The sequence below is a fragment of the Delphinapterus leucas genome, chromosome 6 (genome assembly GCF_059928025.1).
Source record: "Delphinapterus leucas isolate spDelLeu-1000000601 "Yukka" chromosome 6, BTC_Dleu_Yukka2, whole genome shotgun sequence".
NCBI lineage: Eukaryota > Metazoa > Chordata > Mammalia > Artiodactyla > Monodontidae > Delphinapterus > Delphinapterus leucas.
In genome coordinates, this window is record NC_143134.1 from 93,335,044 (window position 1) to 93,353,477 (window position 18,434).

At 35.9% G+C, this 18,434-nt stretch overlaps 1 protein-coding gene across 10 annotated transcripts in view; it reads right to left on the bottom strand.

Moving 5' to 3' along the window:
• Nucleotides 1–18,434, bottom strand: part of ERP44 (endoplasmic reticulum protein 44) — an 88,466-nt gene that overhangs the window by 41,586 nt on the left and 28,446 nt on the right. For 4 of the 10 annotated variants that reach the window (XR_016393598.1, XM_022600225.3, XM_089913455.1 and 1 more), the window contains exons 2-4: nucleotides 14,240–14,312; nucleotides 12,454–12,493; nucleotides 7,474–7,589 (exon numbers count right to left, since the gene is read on the bottom strand). Coding sequence is in view for 8 of the 10 variants with exons in the window: in XM_022600225.3 (XP_022455933.1) it covers nucleotides 7,474–7,589; nucleotides 12,454–12,493; nucleotides 14,240–14,312 (229 nt within the window). In the remaining 2 variants the exon portion in view is untranslated. Of the gene's footprint in view, nucleotides 1–1,648; nucleotides 1,679–7,473; nucleotides 7,590–8,926; nucleotides 9,674–9,701; nucleotides 9,794–12,453; nucleotides 12,494–14,239; nucleotides 14,313–18,434 lie in introns of those variants that run through there. The other 6 variants (XM_089913456.1, XM_089913462.1, XM_089913459.1 and 3 more) reach the window with 6 other exon arrangements.

An 18,434-nucleotide genomic window follows, 5' to 3' on the forward strand; every position in this document is an offset into this window, starting at 1 on the left:
TATATACTGACCCAGTAGGGATAATTTAAACAAACTATTACATTATTCATAACAAACATTTTGTCTTTTTTTTTTTTGGCCATGCAGCGCAGCATGCTGCATCTCAGTTCCCTGAACAGGGATCGAACCAGCACCCCCTGCAGTGGAAGCACAGAGTCTTAACCACTGGACTACCAGGGAAGCCCCCTTGACTCATTTTTATGCAGGAACTGGGTGAGTTCTCAGTTTCTATGAGAAACCTCAATTTAAATTACTTTACTTTGGCCTTCAAAATAGTATAGTTACCTGATAAAAGCTGTATACTGCTGGTGACAAGTCTGGCTCCCCCCATTTACCATGTAACCTTGGTAAATCACTCAGCCTCTCTAAGTCTTTCAGTGTCTTCATCTATAAGATGATAATATACTCCAGCTCTCTGAAAGTCCAATGTTCATTACCACCTCAGAAACTTCACACCTACTCCTCCATTTGTCTGAAACACTCTTCTTCCCTTTTTTCCCTTAAAAACTCCTACTCTTGGGCTTCCCTGGTGACGCAGTGGTTGAGAGTCCACCTGCCGATGCAGGGGACACGGGTTCATGCCCCGGTCCGGGAAGATCCCACATGCCGTGGAGCGGCTGGGCCCGTGAGCCATGGCCGCTGAGCCTGCGCTTCCGGAGCCTGTGCTCTGCAACGGGAGAGGCCACAACAGTGAGAGGCCCACATACTGCAAAAAAAAAAAAAAAACTCCTACTCTTCCTTCAGGTCTTGTATCATTGCCTCAAGAGAGGACCTTCCTATGCCCCTAGACTAAGTCAGACTTACTCATAGCACCCAAAACCTTCCCTTCAAAACAGTTATCCCAATAAGCAATTGTGTATTTATTGCTCTTGCCTTTCTGGGTGTGTTTGGCTCACTGCTATATCTCTAGACCCTCCCACACTGCATTCTAAAGGGCAGGCATATTAAAAAAAAAATGTTGTGGAATAAATGCATAACTGTATCTCAGTGGTGAAGATAACTGAAATAATACATTCAAAAAGCATGCCTAACTCCAAGTAAGCACTACATCAACAATAGTTTTTCCCAGCAATTTGACTAGAAACTTTTTACAGGACCTTTTCCAAGAAATCACACTATTACTATGAATGGAAGTTCTGGGTGACACACTGAGCCGGAAACAAGAGAGACAGACTTAAGTATCAGAAGGCAGGACAGAGTGGGTTGCCACAATGCCAGACAGGTGATTAATAAGAACACATATGTGAGCAGGATGATATCTTGATTCTGAGGTCACCTTCTGGTTCTGCTAGGAAGCTTCATAGAGAACTTCTGCCTGACAGAAACTAATCCTGAAGCAGCAAGTAGGTACACTTGGCTGGAAAGAATACTGTAAGGAAATAAAGACCGTAAGTAGTAAAACTTTTTATTTGCAAACAGTATAATTGCCTAAGTAGAAAATCCTATGGGATCTACACAAAACTTATTAGAACTAATAAGTACCAATGTACAAGATCATTATACAAAAATCAATTGTATTTCTATATACTAGCAACAAACAACAGAAATAAAACAACAGAAATAAAAATTTTAGTTTTAACAAATGTACCATGGTAATGTAAAATGTCAACATTAGGGTAAACTGAGTAAGGAGTATAAGGGAACTCACCGTATTATCTTTGCAAACTTCTCTGTATCTCTACATTTGTTCCAAAAATAAAAAGTTTATTTTAAAAATATCATTTACAACAGCATCAAAAAATAAATAGTGATAAATATGACAAAGATGTGAAAGACACGTAGACTAAAACATTGCTGAAAACTGCAAAACATTGCTAAGAGAAATTGAAAAGACCTAAATAAATGGGGAGATATACAATGTTCATGAATTAGAAGATTCAATAGTGTCAAAATGACAGTTCTCCACAAAGTGGTCTAAGGATTCAAAGTAATCCCAATTAAAATCCCAGCAGTCTTCCCCCGCAACACCCCCTTTGGCTAAAAATTAACAAGCTGGTTCTAAAAGTCATACAGAAATCCAAAGCAACTACAGTAACCAAACCACTTTGAAAAAAATTGCAAAGACTTGCAAAGTCTTGAAAAAAATTTCAAGACTTATTTATAAAGCTACAGTAATCTAGAAAGTGTGGTATTGGTGTAAACATAGACAAATAAACAAATAAATCATAGACAAACATATCCAGTACAGAATAGAGACTAGAAATAGATCCATATATATATGGTCAGTTGATTTTAACAAAGATGCAAAGTTAGTTATTGAAGAAAGGATAGTCTTTTCAATAAATTATGTCAGAACAACTTGATAACTATTTGCAAAAAATGCATTCCAATCCATACATTGTGCCACATGTAAAAATTAACTCCAAATGCATAATAGACCTAAATGTAAAACTTAATAGACCTAAATGTAAAATGTATGAAAGAAAACACAGCAGAAAATCTTTGTGATCTTGGGTGAGGCAAAGATTTCTGAGATACAGAATTTAAAAATATAATCCATTTTATAAAAGGACAAATTGTACTCCATCAAAATTAAGAGTATATGCCCTTCAGAAGATACTCTCAAACAAAACTGGAGATCTCACACTTCCTGATTTCAAAACTTATTACAAAGCTACAGTAATAAAAGCAGTGTGGTACTGGCATAAAGATAGACATATTGACCAATGGAACACAACAGAGAGCCCAGAAATAAACCCTCACATATATGGTCAAATGAATTTTGACAAGGGTGTCAAGTCATTCAATAGGGAAAGGACAGTCCATCAACAAATGGTGTTAGAAAAGCTGAATGTCCACAAGCAAAAGAACGAAACTGGATCCTTACCTTGCACCATATACAAAAATTAATTTGAAATGGGTAAAGACCTAAACATACCACCTAAATGATTAATACTCTAAAAAGAAAATAGGGGAGAAAAGATTCATGACATTGGAGTCGCAATAATTTCGTGGATGTGACACCAGAAGTAAAGGCAACAAATGTAAAACCAGATTAACTGGACGTCAAAATTTAAAACTTCTGTGCAAAGGACATAATCAACAGAGTGAAAAGGCACCCTATGGAATGGAAGAAAATATTTATAAATCCTATTATCTGATAAAGGGTTAATGTCTAGAATATACAAAGAACACCTACAACTCAACAACAAAAAATAAACGGATTAAAAAATGAGCAAAGGACTCAAACAGATTTTTCACCAAAGAAGGTATACAAACGGCCAAGAAGCACATGAAAAGATGCTCAACATTACTAATCACTAGGGAAATGCAAATCAAAACCAGGATGAAATATCACTTCACACCGTTTAGGATGGCTGTTATCTCAAAAACAGAAAATAAGTGTTGGCAAGGATGTGGAGAAATTAGAACCCTTGTGCACTGCTGGCAGGAATATAAAAGTTGGTACAGCTGCTTTGGAAAGCAGTATTGTGATTCCTCAAAAATTAAAAAATAGAACTATCATATGATCCAGCAATTCCACTTCTGGGTATACATCTGAAGGAAATGAAAACAGTATGTTGAAGAGATATCTGCACCCCTATGTTCACAGCAGCATTATTTACAATAGCTAGGACATGGAAACAACCTAAGTGTCCATTGATGGATAAATGGATAAAGAAGTTGTAGGATAGCCATACAACAGAATATCATTCAGCCATCACATGGAAGGAAATTCTGACACACGCAACAGCATGGAAGTACCTTCAGGACACTATGCTAAGTGAAATAAGCCTGCCACAAAAAGACAAATGCTGTATGATTCCACTTTTACCAGGTATCTAGAATAGTCAAACTCAGAAAAATAAAGAGAAATGGTGGTTACCAGGAACTACGGGGAGGGGGAAATAGGGAGTTGCTTAATGAGTATAGCATTTAAGTGTCACAAGATGAAGTTCTGGGGACTGGTTGTACAGCAGTGTGAATATATTTAATGTTAATGAACTGTACAATTAAAAATGGTAAAGATGGTAAATTTTATGCTCTGTGTATTTTAGTACAATTAAAGACACTCTTAAGAGAGTAAAATGGGAGAAAAAGATCTGCAAATTACACATGTAAAAGAGAACTTGTAAAAAGAGTTCTCAAAACCCAGTAAGAATTTATTATAAGAAGTTATTACACCTGTTAATAATTTAACAGATCTGATAAATTTAAAAGATTGACCATACCAAATGTTGGCAAGAATATGGAACAACTTGAACACTCATACACTGCTAGTAGATGTGTAAAATAATACAAGTACTTTGGAAAACAGTTTGGCAGTTTCTTAAAAAGTTAAATATACACCTACCATAAGACCCATATATTTCACACCTAGGTATTTGCCCAGGAAAAATGAAAGCATGTGTACAAAGAGTTGTATCTGAATGTTCATAGCAGCTTTATTTATAACAGCCCGAAAATGGAAACAACCCAAATGTCTGTCAACAGGTGAATAGTTAAACAAATTATAGAATATAGCCATACAATGGAATGTCACTCAATAATAAAAATGAATAATACATGTAACCATCTCAAAATAACCATGCTGAGTCAACAACAACACACACACACAAAGAACACATGATGTATGATTTCACTTATATAAAATCCTAGAAAATACAAACTAGTCTATAGTAACAGAAAGCAGTTCCATGGCCCCCTGAGGATTGACAGGGGAAGAGAGGGACCACAAAGGAGCACAAGCAAAATCTGGGGGATGACAGATATGTTGACATCTTGACTGTGATCATGGTTTCACAACTGCATACATGTGTCAAAACATTAAATTGTATAATTTAAGCTTGTACAGTTTATTATATGTCAATTATACTTCAATAAATCTTTTCTTTTTTTTTAAAAGCAAATCCTACCAAAGAACAATGTGCCTAACAGGCATTTCTCTCCAGACCACAGGACTCTTAAGGTCCTTCCAGTTCAAAACCTCTATAATTCAACTGGCACATGAGGGGTTACCCAAAGTACAGTCTGTCATACAATCTCAAAGAAAGAGTGGAAAACATGAACAAATCATCAGTAAGGATTTCATAATGTCACTTTAAAAAGTGAAGAATTACACAGAAGGGAAAACATATTTAGGGAAAATACACAATGTCTCAGATATAACTTTCATTAGTAAAAAACTAATTTTGTAGATATCTCTGGTGGATCAAAAAAACATCTTAACTATGGCTATTTACTCCCATAAAAAGAGAACTTAATTACTAGCCATGATGTCAGATTTATCTCATATGTTAATATGTCTAGAAGTAGAATAAATGATATGTATTGTTCAACAATAGTTAATTTTTCTTTCTAATAACTGTAAGCTTGAGAGCATAATTTCAGATCTTATACTCCAAATTCAGTGAAAGTAGGCACTGTTGTCTGTACTTTAATGTCTAATTAAATACATAAAGAATAGAAAAATCTGAAATGAGAGTCCACACCAAAAACATCATGTTCTCTGTCAGTGAAAGGTGGGAGGAAAGATGCAGAAAGCAGTGTGGAAATGCAGGCCATGCTTGCACTGACAACCTTTTATTGCTCCCTTCATCATATCTAGTTATGAAGCACGGCAGATAGAAATGTGGGGTATGGCTTAGAAGATTTTGAAATGCTCTGCTGTTAGCCGTTTCTGGGATTTTTTTACCAGAAAATCCCCAAAACGTTTGTCGAATTGAACAGAAAAGAAGCAAATAGGTCTAGGAAGGCATTTGGTCAGGAGTTCTGGATTCTAAGCCTGCCATGACTAGACAGTAGGCTGTATGACATTGGTTAAGCCACTTTATTTCCATTTCCTCACCAGCAAAGTGAAAAGTTAGTGTACACACACACACACACACACACACACACACACACAGAAATTCTACTTGTCAGGTGAAATGTAAAGGATAGGAAATTTGCACAATGGGAGTTTTCCATAATTCAGGACAACTTATCAATAACTCAATGCAACAAGCTTCCATTTTTTTATTATTTTTTTTAATTGGAGTAAAATTGCTTTACAATGTTGTGTTGGTTTCTGCTGTACAGTGAAGTGAATCAGCTATATGTATACCTATATCCCCTCCCTCTCGGACCTCCCTCTCACTGCCCTCCATCCCACCCACCTAGGTCGTCACAGAGCACCAAGCTGAACTTCCTGTGTTATACAGCGGGTTCCCAGTAGCTATCTATTTTACACATGGTAGTGTATTTATGTAAAACCTAATCTCCCAATGTGTTCCACCCTCCCCTTCCCACCCTGTGTCCACATGTCAATTTTCTACATCTACGTCTCTATTCCTGCCCTACAAATACGTTCATCTGTACCATTTTCCTAGATTCCACATATATGCGTTAATATATGATATTTGTTTTTCTTCACTCTGTATGACAGACTCTAGGTCCATCCACATCTCTATAAATGACCCAATTTTGTTCCTTTTTATGGCTAAGTAATTTTCCATTGTATATATGTTATCACATCTTCTTTATCCATTCATCTATCGTTTGACATTTAGGTTGTTTCCATGTCCTGGCTATTGTAAATAGTGCTGGAATGAACACTGGGGTACATGTGTCCTTTTGAATTCTGGTTTTCTCAGGGTATATGCCCAGTAGTGGGATTACTGGGTCAAATGGTAGTTCTATTTTTAGTTTCTTAAGGAACTTCCATACTGTTCTCCACAGTGGCTGTATCAATTTACATTCCCACCAACAGTGCAAAAGGGTTCCCTTTTCTCCACACCCTCTCCAGCATTTACTGTTTGTAGATTTTTTGATAGTGGCCATTCTGACGGGTGTGAGGTAATACCTTATTGTAGTTTTGATTTGCATTTCTCTAATAATTAGTGATGCTGAACGTCTTTTCATGTGCCTCTTGGACATCTGTATGTCACACACACACACACACACACACACACAGAAATTCTACTTGTCAGGTGATACATAAAGGATAGGAAATTTGCACAATGGGTGTGTTCTGTAATTCAGGGCAACTTACCAATAACTCATTGCAACAAACTTTTAATCAGTAACTACAGCAAATTACACCTCAAAGACAGTCTAAGACAATCTTAATATAATCTTTTAAACAACAGAAACCACCCCAGACTCTGAGATTGTTTTATCTGAAATTACTACAAATAGTATTTTTGCATGATTCTAAAACTAACAGAAATCCTTTTCTTTCCTAAAACTATATTTCAATTTTATTTATTGATTTTGGTATTTGCTTTGGTAGAAAACCAAAATGATTTACTACCTCTATGCTTGCACTACTATATTTTAATGAAAAAAAACTTTTTTAATCCCTCACACAGGCAGAATGGAAAGTAGTGTTTTAAGTACAAAAAGATTAAATATTAACATTTTAACCAAGGTCACTAGGACATTTTGGCTTGTTCTCTACTTAAAACAGAGCATTAAAAAAAAAAAAAAGTGTGTGTGTGTGTAGGAGAGGTGGGGACAGGACAGTTTCTTCCAGACTTCCTATAAGGTACTTACAGTGCTGATCACAATCAACTCTGGCAAACACTACTTGATTTTCATTTGGATATTCTTCCTTAATGACATTGGAAGCTTCCTCAAAAATTGGGTGCAACATCTGGCTGAAACGACACCTATGCACAGAGGAGGATACCAATTAAAACTGAAAATCAGAAGCAATAAAATTTTATTGATATTTCTGTTGTTATCCATTCATATTTAGCATATAACAATAAACAGAATTAACAATCACACTGTTAATTCAGGAATCCTGATGTCATTCATTGGAGAGGAAAACAATTTTGAATTCAAAGACTATTCCATTTCAAAGACTGGACAAATAATTTAAAGATTCTGGTTTTTTTCACTGGAAGAAAATGGCCAATATTATGGAGCACAAAGCTAAGGACCTCTCACAGCGGCAATGAAACAAGTCTGAAATAAGCCCTCTAAGATGTATCTACTTGGACTTGTAACTACTAAGACTCAGGCATTTATGAAGGAAATTCGTTTTCTCCAAATAACATATCTTTAGACTACAAAATCTTTAAAATGGTAAGTTTATTGCAAATATTAGACTGATTCACCTGACAAGTTCAGTCAAATCTCATAGGCAAGTTAGCATACTAAATAAATTTTATAAAAATGATATATGGGGGCTTCCCTGGTGGCGCAGTAGTTGAGAGTCTGCCTGCCGATGCAGGGAATGCGGGTTTGTGCCCCGGTCTGGGAGGATCCCACATGCCGCAGAGCGGCTGGGCCCGTGAGCCATGGCCACTGAGCCTGCGCGTCCAGAGCCTGTGCTCCGCAACGGGAGAGGCCACAACAGTGAGAGACCCGTGTACCGCAAAAAAAAAAAAAAGAAAAAAGAAAATATATGGTATAGAGTGAATTTCCCCCTCAAAATTTACCTCTGGTTAAAATGGGCTTTTGTATCTATAAACTCTTAAATATACTAAGTTCAGGAGCAAAATTTTTTAATCCCCAAATGAGACTTTCCTGTCCATGTTTCCTTTGTCTGTAGTTTTTGTTTTGCTTTTACTTTTAAAGGGGGGCACAAACCCCACAATATTCCGGAAACTTGACACCTCTAATTCTGACTGCCCCTTAATCAGGCCAACCACTTCACAAATATATTCTATGGGTCATTAAAGGGACCTGATAAGAAAGAGAAGAATAAGAATCAGCACACAAGCAGCTGGGCTAGAATGGTCATTCTCATATGAAAAAGGTACGCAGTATTTGTTAACAACAACAACAACAAAACTATAATTGCTACTATTGCTTCCTGAGCCCTTTGCCATCAAGAAATTTACTTAAATGAAGCCAGTGAGCTCTTTAATCCACATGTGATTAGGTCATACATATTAACTATAATTCAACAAAAATATTATTAAAGCCTGTGAAAGGAAAACAAACTTTATACTTCTTCCCTATTTCTTTCTGTATGTAACTCTTCTAGCCCACTCACCTGACCTCCTAAGGAGATGTCCTAGAATATACCAAGGAGACACAATCTGTATCTTCAATCTCTCGCTTTCAAGTGGCTCTTTCCTCTTTTAGCATTCTTAAATCTCTCCCATCTGGGATAGGTGGGTGGGGTCTGTGGATATCAGGGACCGTGTCTTATTTGACTACATATTCTAATAAGCATTTCAGTAGATGTCTGTTAAATGAATAAACTGATAGACTGGAGGAACTGGAGAGGCTAGGACCACAGGTTTGTGGGTTCTTACAGTTTGCTGAAGATAGCGTTCTAGAGGGCCAGGGAGGCAAGGGGTAAGGACTGATTAATGGTTTCTTGAAGAATTAGGATACGGCCTAGTAAAGAATCAGTGGACAGGCTCCTGGCTTATGGGCAAGGTAAAGACAGATATTAACGGCTCCTTTCTGGATTGTCCAGTTTGCTGCCCAGCAAGCACTTAAGCACAGATTCATGTTTAAAATAGGATCGGTTTTAATACCAAAATGTGAAAGGGGAAGATGAAATAAAAATTCAATTGCAATATTACTGTACCTGCATACATATGGAAAGTTACATTTATAAAAGTAACACAACCAAAGCAAATAGATCTATTAACAGGGCCTTAAGGGTCATCAGAATCCAATCTCCAATCTAGTACTTGAATCGACCCTTTACAAATCAACCAAATGGGTAAAAGTCTCTCTCTGCAGGGACAATTTAGGGGCACCTGCTAATAGTATAACCTAGTGGGGAAAAAAATAAGCTTTGGAGTCAGACATACCTGAGTTTAAATCCCAGTTCCACCACTTACTAGCCGTCTGACCTTTCTGAGCCTCAATTTCCTCAACCTAAAATGGAAATTATAATACCTACCTGCAGGGTAGTTCTGAGCATTAAAAGCAATATATGTAAAGAGTCTGGCACATAACAGCATTATTAAGTTCCTACTATGGTTTATTGTCCTCTCAGGTATATTTTTAGGCAGATCTATTAGAGAATTCTTCCTTAAACTGTACCACATCCATAACTTCCAGAGGGAACTCAGAATCCAGCCTTTGAGGCCACACAGTGTAAGTCTATGTCTTATGGCCAGTTACCCAAGTTTTTTCAGTTGAATAAAAGAGTATTAATTTATGAACAATTCCAGGTATTCTTTGGTAATATGTTTCTCAAATAACTGCAGTTATCCCACATTTCCAATTCACTTTTTGCAACAAGGTCGGTGGCATGTTCTATTTCATTTTCTTGTAACACACAAAATCCCTCCATCAAAATAACTGCATTCTAGTTTTAACTCTGCCATAATCTAGTCAGGTGATTGTGGGGAAATACTTTACTCCTCTGGATCTCAGTTTTTTCTTTAAAGTGGGCTGAATTAAATAATCTTCTACCAAATGTTGTGGCTAATGTTACATCTGGATAATCTTAATTTACCTCAGAAAATGCTTCCTTTTGTTGTACATTTTATAAATGGTATTTTCTCTGTATATCTTCAACATTTTACTGAAATTCTTCAAGTACAGATACTATACATCATTCATCCAGTAAATATTTATTGTTAATAAATATAATAAATAAATAATATAATAATATAATAAATAAAATAAATATTTATTTATTATGTTAATACTTATCTGCCAAGTATTATGCAAAGTGCTTGGGGATTCATGTTGAAAAAAGATAGATATGGTAACTTTTCACAAAGCTACTAATATAGTAAGGAAGTACCAACTAAACCACAGCATACAAGTGTTATGACTGGGTAAGTATGTGGTGTTATGAGAAGATATAAAAAGGGTTCCTAACCTGACTTAAGAGTAGGGGTAGGGGTACTGATGTAGGAAGGTGACCTGGAGAAAGTGGCATCTAATCCAAGACTTGAAAGATGATTCAGACTTAAGGAAGTAAACAAGTGGGTAAGAGAAGAGAGATCCATTCAGACAGAGAAAATACCATGACTAAAGGTCCAAAGATGAAAGAATACAGAATATTACATAAACTGAAAGGCATTCAGTATAACAGAACAGAATGTGGGAGTGGAGAGAGGCAAGAGATATAGCTACAGAGGAAGGAAGGGACCAGGTCATCAGGGGCCTCCTAGGCAAAGGTAATAGAAAACATTTAAGGGTTTTAAGATGAGGTGTAAACTAATCCAATTTGCACTTTAGGAAACATACTCTGGCTTACTTTGTAGTGAACAGAATGGAGACACATAGGACTAGAAGCACAGGAAATAAACTAGGAGACTGTCACAGGAATCTAGGTAAATTGCAGGACTGTGGCCTGAAGTAGGGTAGTGGCATCTAATAGGTAGTAAGCCAAAAAGGGTCATATAAGATACAGATTGTCTAGGAATAAGGATCATGTGAGAGTTTCAAACTTCTCTCCAGCTGAAGCTCCCTTCTTCCGATCCCCATGCCACATTCTTTAACATCTGCTACATATTATGCCCTTGTAGATGCTGGGAATACTAAGTAAGACATCTCTGCTCTCAAACTCTGTTTGCTAGAGCACAAAGATGAAAGACAAGACAAAACAAACAAACAAAAAAAATGGTTCTAATGAACCTAGGGGTAAGGACAGGAATAAAGACCCAGACGTACAGAATGGACTTGAGGACACGGGGATGAGGAGGGGTAAGCTGTGACAAAGTGAGAGAGTAGCATGGACATATATACACTACCAAATGTAAAATAGATAGCTAGTGGGAAGCAGCCACATAGCACAGGGAGATCAGCTCCATCAGCTCGGTGCTGTGTGACCACCTAGAGGGGTGGGATAGGGAGGGTGGGAGGGAGACGCAAGAGGGAGGAGATATGGGGATATATGTATATGTATAGCTGATTCACTTTGTTATAAAGCAGAAACTAACACAACATTGTAAAGCAATTATACTCCAATAAAGATGTTTAAAAAAAAAACAATGTAGCAAGAAAAGAATGTGGTACATAGGGAACTATATGAACACATAAGACAGAATCCAATTCAGACAGGGAAAGGAGTAAAGGCTTCCTAGAAGTAGTAAGTAGTAGTAGATGGTATATGTTATAAAATGTCAACATTATTTTTCCTTCTAAACTTGCCACACCCACATCCTCACCTCCAAACACTGCCTTACTCCTCAGTCAGGAAAAATAGAGAATTGCAATACGTAATTGTGTGTGTGTGTGTGTGTGTGTGTGTGTGTGTGTGTATGTGAGAGAGAGAGAGAGAGAGAGAAAGAGAAAGAGAGAGAGAGAGAGAGAGACAAAGAGGGAGAGACAGAGAGATCTGAGTTTTTATGTTACCTGCTTTTATTTTAAAATGTGGGATAATGGAATCAGGTATATTTTCTCTCAAAACAAATGCTCACCAAATTGAGCTGCTTCATCTTTGAATGAACCTTAATTGATTTTTATATATGGAATATTGTCTCACAAAAAAAAGAGGCTTCCCCACTTACTCCTTTCTAGCAAAGAAAAATCACCTCTAGAAAGTTTAAAAAAAACTTAATGATGCACTCCCCCCCGCCAAAAAAATAAGATATTACTTACCAATCAGCATAAAAATTTACTAAAGCAACATCAGCATTGTCTGAAATTGAAAAACAAAACCAAATAACCTAAGTTACTCATGCCTACATAATTATGACATAATTAAAGATATGGTTTTCATCATGGTCTTTTTCCATTCTTAAAGGCTCACTAAAAATACACAGTAACTTATCTCTCACTCAGAAACCCATACAGAGAGTCATGGACAGCTTATATAATTTGTGGGAGTCCCTGTTCCTTTTCTCTATATCGTCCTCCATCTTAATACCTCCACTGAATGAATATAAAATAAACAGAGAATCAAACCCAGATCAAGCAAGTAAGCTTCTAAATAGCTTACTGTCATAAAAAGTGAAGTGGAGTGATTAGGATTTTAATAATCCATTTTTTAACCTTCCATATTCATGAATAACCGAGCTTTGCAAATAAAATCCTATTTCAGAGAACAGACTTGTATAACTAATCTATTTCTAAAACTCAGATGCCACCTAGTTGCAACAAGTAATCTACAAATAACAGTGTTGCATAAGATGTACCTTTTCTGGTTCCTACCCATTTAACAGTTATTCTCTGTTGTAAAATATAACAGTATTATTTGCATATCCGGATGTGAAGACATGAGAAAGATATATCTGTTCCTAACAAAGAGAAACTTAAATAAACTCAAGTACTCAGTACTCTCACACACACACACACACACAGACACACACACACAGAGACCATACCCACAAAGATACTCTAGAATTTGAAAGATAAAAGGAGTGAAGATGATTTGCAAGTTTCAATTCTCTTTTTCCTTTGTTTACCTTCAAAACACTTTTTCTCTACTTGCTACTTACTCTAAAGCAGTGTGGTTCACAAACTGTGATCCCTGGGACCAGAAGCACCTGCATCATGCTGGAACTTGTAGAAATGCAAATTCTTAGGCAGGGTCTAGCAATTTCTATCAGAAACTGGGGGCAGGCCTAGCAATACTGACAATAAGTCCTCCAGGTGACACTGATACAGGCTAAAGTTTATAGCACCCTTTCTCTAAAGAGATACCATAATATGGGAACAGACTTCCTAGCATTTAAAACCAGTTCCAAGAACACGAAACAATATATGATGGTCAATGAATAACTCCTTTTAACTCTTACTATTTTTAGTTTTGCCCAAACCAGTGGGTGAAATGGAATGCTTAAAAAAAAAAAAGACATCATTTATCCACACTACATTTTCTTAAAACTCCTAAGTTGTGATTTTTCTATCAACCACATCTTCACCTTCCCTCTACTACTTTTAAAAACAAGAAATGTTTTCCCCCAAGTTAACTGTATCTACAATCACATTGTCAGCAAACAAGCAAAACAATTATTGAACTTAATTGGACCAATGACAATAAAAGAGATCAGAGTAGGTGATTTAGTTAAAAGCTAAAAAAAAGACAAAAAAAAAATTGTAGGCTGGGTCCTAAGGTCATTAACATGTAATACTGCACAGTGGAAACTGCTGGCCTCTAAGCAACAAAATACTCTGAATTGTTAAGAGTGGTATTCATGACAAGGCAAAGAAACAAAACAAGACTAAAAGTTTACTTGTAACACAGGAAAGTAGACTTACGCATTTCAAGAAACTTTACTAAAAACTAAAACCAAAAGTGCTTAGTTAATTCCCTATACCATGGAATTAATCAGAATGCTGGCTCCTCAATTGTTCTAGATAACTGAGATTTTATTTTGTTTTTGTATATAAACTAACTCTTTAGAGAGAAGAAAGTATACTTTAAAAATATCAAGGTACTTACTTAAAATGTCATCTATATTCTCTGTATCAAGACTTGTTATTTCAGTTGTTACAGGGGTAAGAACCCAAGTTACCTGGAAATTTAAAAAATGTGAAATTAATAAATGTTTCCACAAAAGGCAAATAATGCTGAAAGTCTAAAAAGAAAATTTATGAATTAAGTTGGTTCCACTATTTAAAAAATTATCCATCAGTTGGTTTTAATCTTTATTATCTATTCTAACCCTTCACAAGATCAGTGAAGTAGAAGTACAATTTCTCAAGCCTAGAAACTGGTTCAACAGATTTCCTATACTTCTAAATACATAAAAGAGATTGTTTCCAAACAATTTTCAAAATTAAAAATGTACTCACTGTTTTAAATTAATATTCTCAACAACTTTACCTCTGGTGCCACAATAAAAATTTTGCCAGATTATTAACAGTTTTGAAAGAATATAAAACCAAAGCTAAGTTTGCTGATTCTATCCCATTATGTCTCTAAGACAGAACAAAATAATAAAAAGAACAGTTCAAGAAAGACTTTTCAAATTGTTAACCAAAAGCCCTTCTTGCCTGGTCTTCACTTACAGGTGGTTACGATGTGTTAGGTGAGAGGTTATTAAAAAGAGAGTTAAGAGCAGTAAAGTGCATCCACTTTAACGTGTCTAAAACACTAAGTTCATCAAAATCTTAGTGTTTCTTAGTGTTCAAAGAAAATCTCAGCTTGCCATCTGCAAAATAAAAAGGCACGATTTTAAACTAAACTAACAACTGCTTACTTATTTTAAAAAGTAATATTTAGTGTATTTTATTTTTAGGTTCCATCTTTAATACATTATGTGTTTTTTTGTGGGTTTTTGTCTTTTCTGCACTCAGAAAGTTTATCTAATGGAGAAACAAGCATTAAGTTACAACAACAAAATCAAATAAATCGTGTATTGTCTCTAATACAGTAAGTAGTTTGATAATATCTAATACAACGAGTGAAAGAGAGATGTTTCAGCATCGTATTTCGTGGGACTGGTGAACAAGGCCATGAAAAATAAAATCAAGCAAGGAATGAATACATACAAAATCAGCATAGAGGATAAAGGTAGAAACTAAGTATTTAATTTCAAAAAGAGACACACATCTGCTTTGGCAGCAAGCTATAAGATTTGGAATTTACATTTGGCCCAAAAGTATAAACAGGATTACCCATGTTGATGTTGCTATTTGTTTTTTGTTTTTGTAAATTCTTATTGGACTATAGTTGATTTACAATGTTGTGTTAGTTTCAGGTGTACAGCAAAGTGAATCAGTTATACATATACATATATTCACTCTTTTTTAGATTCTTTTTCCATATAGGTCGTTTCAGAGTACTGACTAGAGTTATGCAGTAGGTCCTTATTAGTTATCTATTTTTTCTTTTCTCTCTTTTTTTTTGGCTGTAGCACGCAGGATCTTAGTTCCCCCACCAGGGATAGAACCCGTGCCCCCTGCAGTGGAAGCGCGGCATCCTAACCACTGAACCACCAGGAAATTCCCTAGGTTTCTATTTTGTATATAGTAGTGTGTATATGTCAATCCCAATCTCCCAATTTATCCCCCACTACCCGGTAACCATAAGTTTGTTTTCTACATCTGTGACTCTATTTCTGTTTTGTAAATAAGTTCATCTGTACCATTTTTTTTGTTCCACATATAAGCAATATCATATGATATTTGTCTTTCTCTGTCTGACTTACTTCACTCAGTATGACAATCTCTAGGTCTATCCATGTTGCCACAAATGGCATTATTTTGTTCTTTTTTATGGCTGAGTAATATTCCATTGTATGTATGTACCACATCTTCTTTATTCATTCCTCTGTTGATGGACATTTAGGTTGCCCATTTGATGCCTGGACGGTTTTTTGTTCAATCCCGTTTATATATGGAAATCCATTCGCTGAACCACTGCTCTTTATCAAGTGACAATTAACATTAGGCCCCGATCAAGGTACTGAAGACACACCTCTGCCCACTCATTTCATGGATACTTTTGGTACTCACAACAGTTACAACTCAAAATTTTATAATTCACCAACAATTCAATTTCTGAATAGTATAAAGAGACATGTTGATGCTGGTAGGTAAATAAGCCCAGCTAATTATTTGAAATATTTCTATAAATTCATTCTTTTCTTAGAAAAAACCTAAGAATAATACCAGTCTTATTTTCAAGTTACCATAATAGTGTAGCCAATAGCTGACATTATTTCTGTTAGCAACCAGTAAATTATACTCTCCTAAAAGTAAGCTAGATAACTTAAAATCCCTGAATATTTTACTTCTGTAACTATTTTCATTATTTTCAATACCTCAAAAATCAACTGGAAAGATCAGACTTCCCTCACTAGTCATTACTTACTACCCATACCTCAATTAACAGATCCTTCCCACATCAGTGTATGACCAGCTCTAGACAACTATATAAACTTTCAGAAGATAAACTGAAGCGTATTAAAATGTTTAAGGGTTTATATGAGCAGAAATCGATTTGAAGCACACAGCATCCAATCTAGCAGATAGAAAGGAGCTCCAAGGAGCTGTACAAAATATCAGACTTTTATAGGCAGAGGGGAGCAGGAACAAGGACGTTATACTAGGCAAAAAAATTGGATTGGTTATTGCAAAGTTAATTTCCTTTAGAGGATGGCAGGGGTCTTTCTGGCAGATTACCTAACACGTGCTGATCAGGAGACTCCTGATTGACTGCTTTAGATTCCATTTCTGGAAGAGCCTGAACTGTAAGTTAAGCCTCAGTTTGGTGATGTGGGGCTTAGCATAAGCAACTCCATTTGGGGCCTGTTGTCTTGTTTCTAACAATTATATTGATAAAGGAGGATTTTAGAGTGGATCGTATGCTGAAGAAAAATTCAAGAAGACCACGTAAAAATAAAGCAACAAATTGGTCATTATCAAACTCAAGTCATTAAATAACTTGACAGTCATTTACAGTGTCTGCTAGGTACTGAGGGCACAAATGCATAAGGCATAGCATGCATACTCTATCTCAAGGAGCTCAAACTAGTGGTGGTGGTAAGGAGGGGAGAAAAAAGTGATAAATACAGATATGATCGTGGCCTTCAGCTGTATAATCCAAGGAAGTCCATTTTTGAAGAGTTACTGCCTATCAAAATACATGTTTCCAGAGAAGTATATTCTAAATTTAATTGCTTTTTACATATTAGATAATGACAAAAATGAGGCACAATCAATTTGGCTGTATTAAACATAACCATTATGTAAGAAACATTGTGCTAATAAGCATGCAACTGGTAAGAAGGATTCTGTTAACAGCTGTGTTTAAGAGGGCCCAAAGCAAGAAAACTGTCTCTGACCCAATAATCTCTCCTCCCTGTAGGGTGTAAAAGAGGCAGTTTATCATTAACATTTCTATTAATATGCAGTATGAAGGGAAAGACAGGTTGTTTATTAGAATTGTTAGCAAGCTCCACTAGTCTGACAAATCGTTTCTTTTCATGTCAGCCCCGGGCAGAAACAATATTCTCCTGGGGAAACACCTTTATGTGTCAAATGCTATAGTGCTTAAGTAAAATAAAGACAAGTAGCTCTAAACCAGGAAGGGAGGAGGTAAATCATTTAATTTTTAAATTTAAACTTGAAGTAAACTTTTAATTTTTTTTTTAAAGAAACAACAAAAACCTACACAGAAATTTTCCGTAGATCTTAATAGTCATGGAGAATTTAGCCTCTAATGATGGAATATTACAACATATGTAAATATACAGACATAAACTTATGAAATATTTTACAAACTGGTCACTCTCTTCAGTTCATTAGCTCATTTTTTTGCCAAGAAAACCGAGAAGCATCTCCAATAATCTTCTATAATTCATTAGATAATTCCTTCCACATGCATTTACTGTACAAAATATTAAACATTTCAGTCTGAGATTATGTCTACATATGATCTTATATAAAAGGCACATAGTAAATGGTAAACACTGCACCCAAATTCATTTAAAAATAAATAAATAAAGTGAAAGGCTAGCTTTAAATAGGAGCTTCTTCAGACTCAGCAGATATAGAGAACAAACTAGTGGTTACCAGTGGCGGGGCTGGGGGGTAGGCAGGGCAATACAGGGGTCGGGGAGTGGGAGGTACAAGCTATTGGGTGTAAGATAGGCTCAAGTATGTACTGTACAACACAGGGAATATACCCA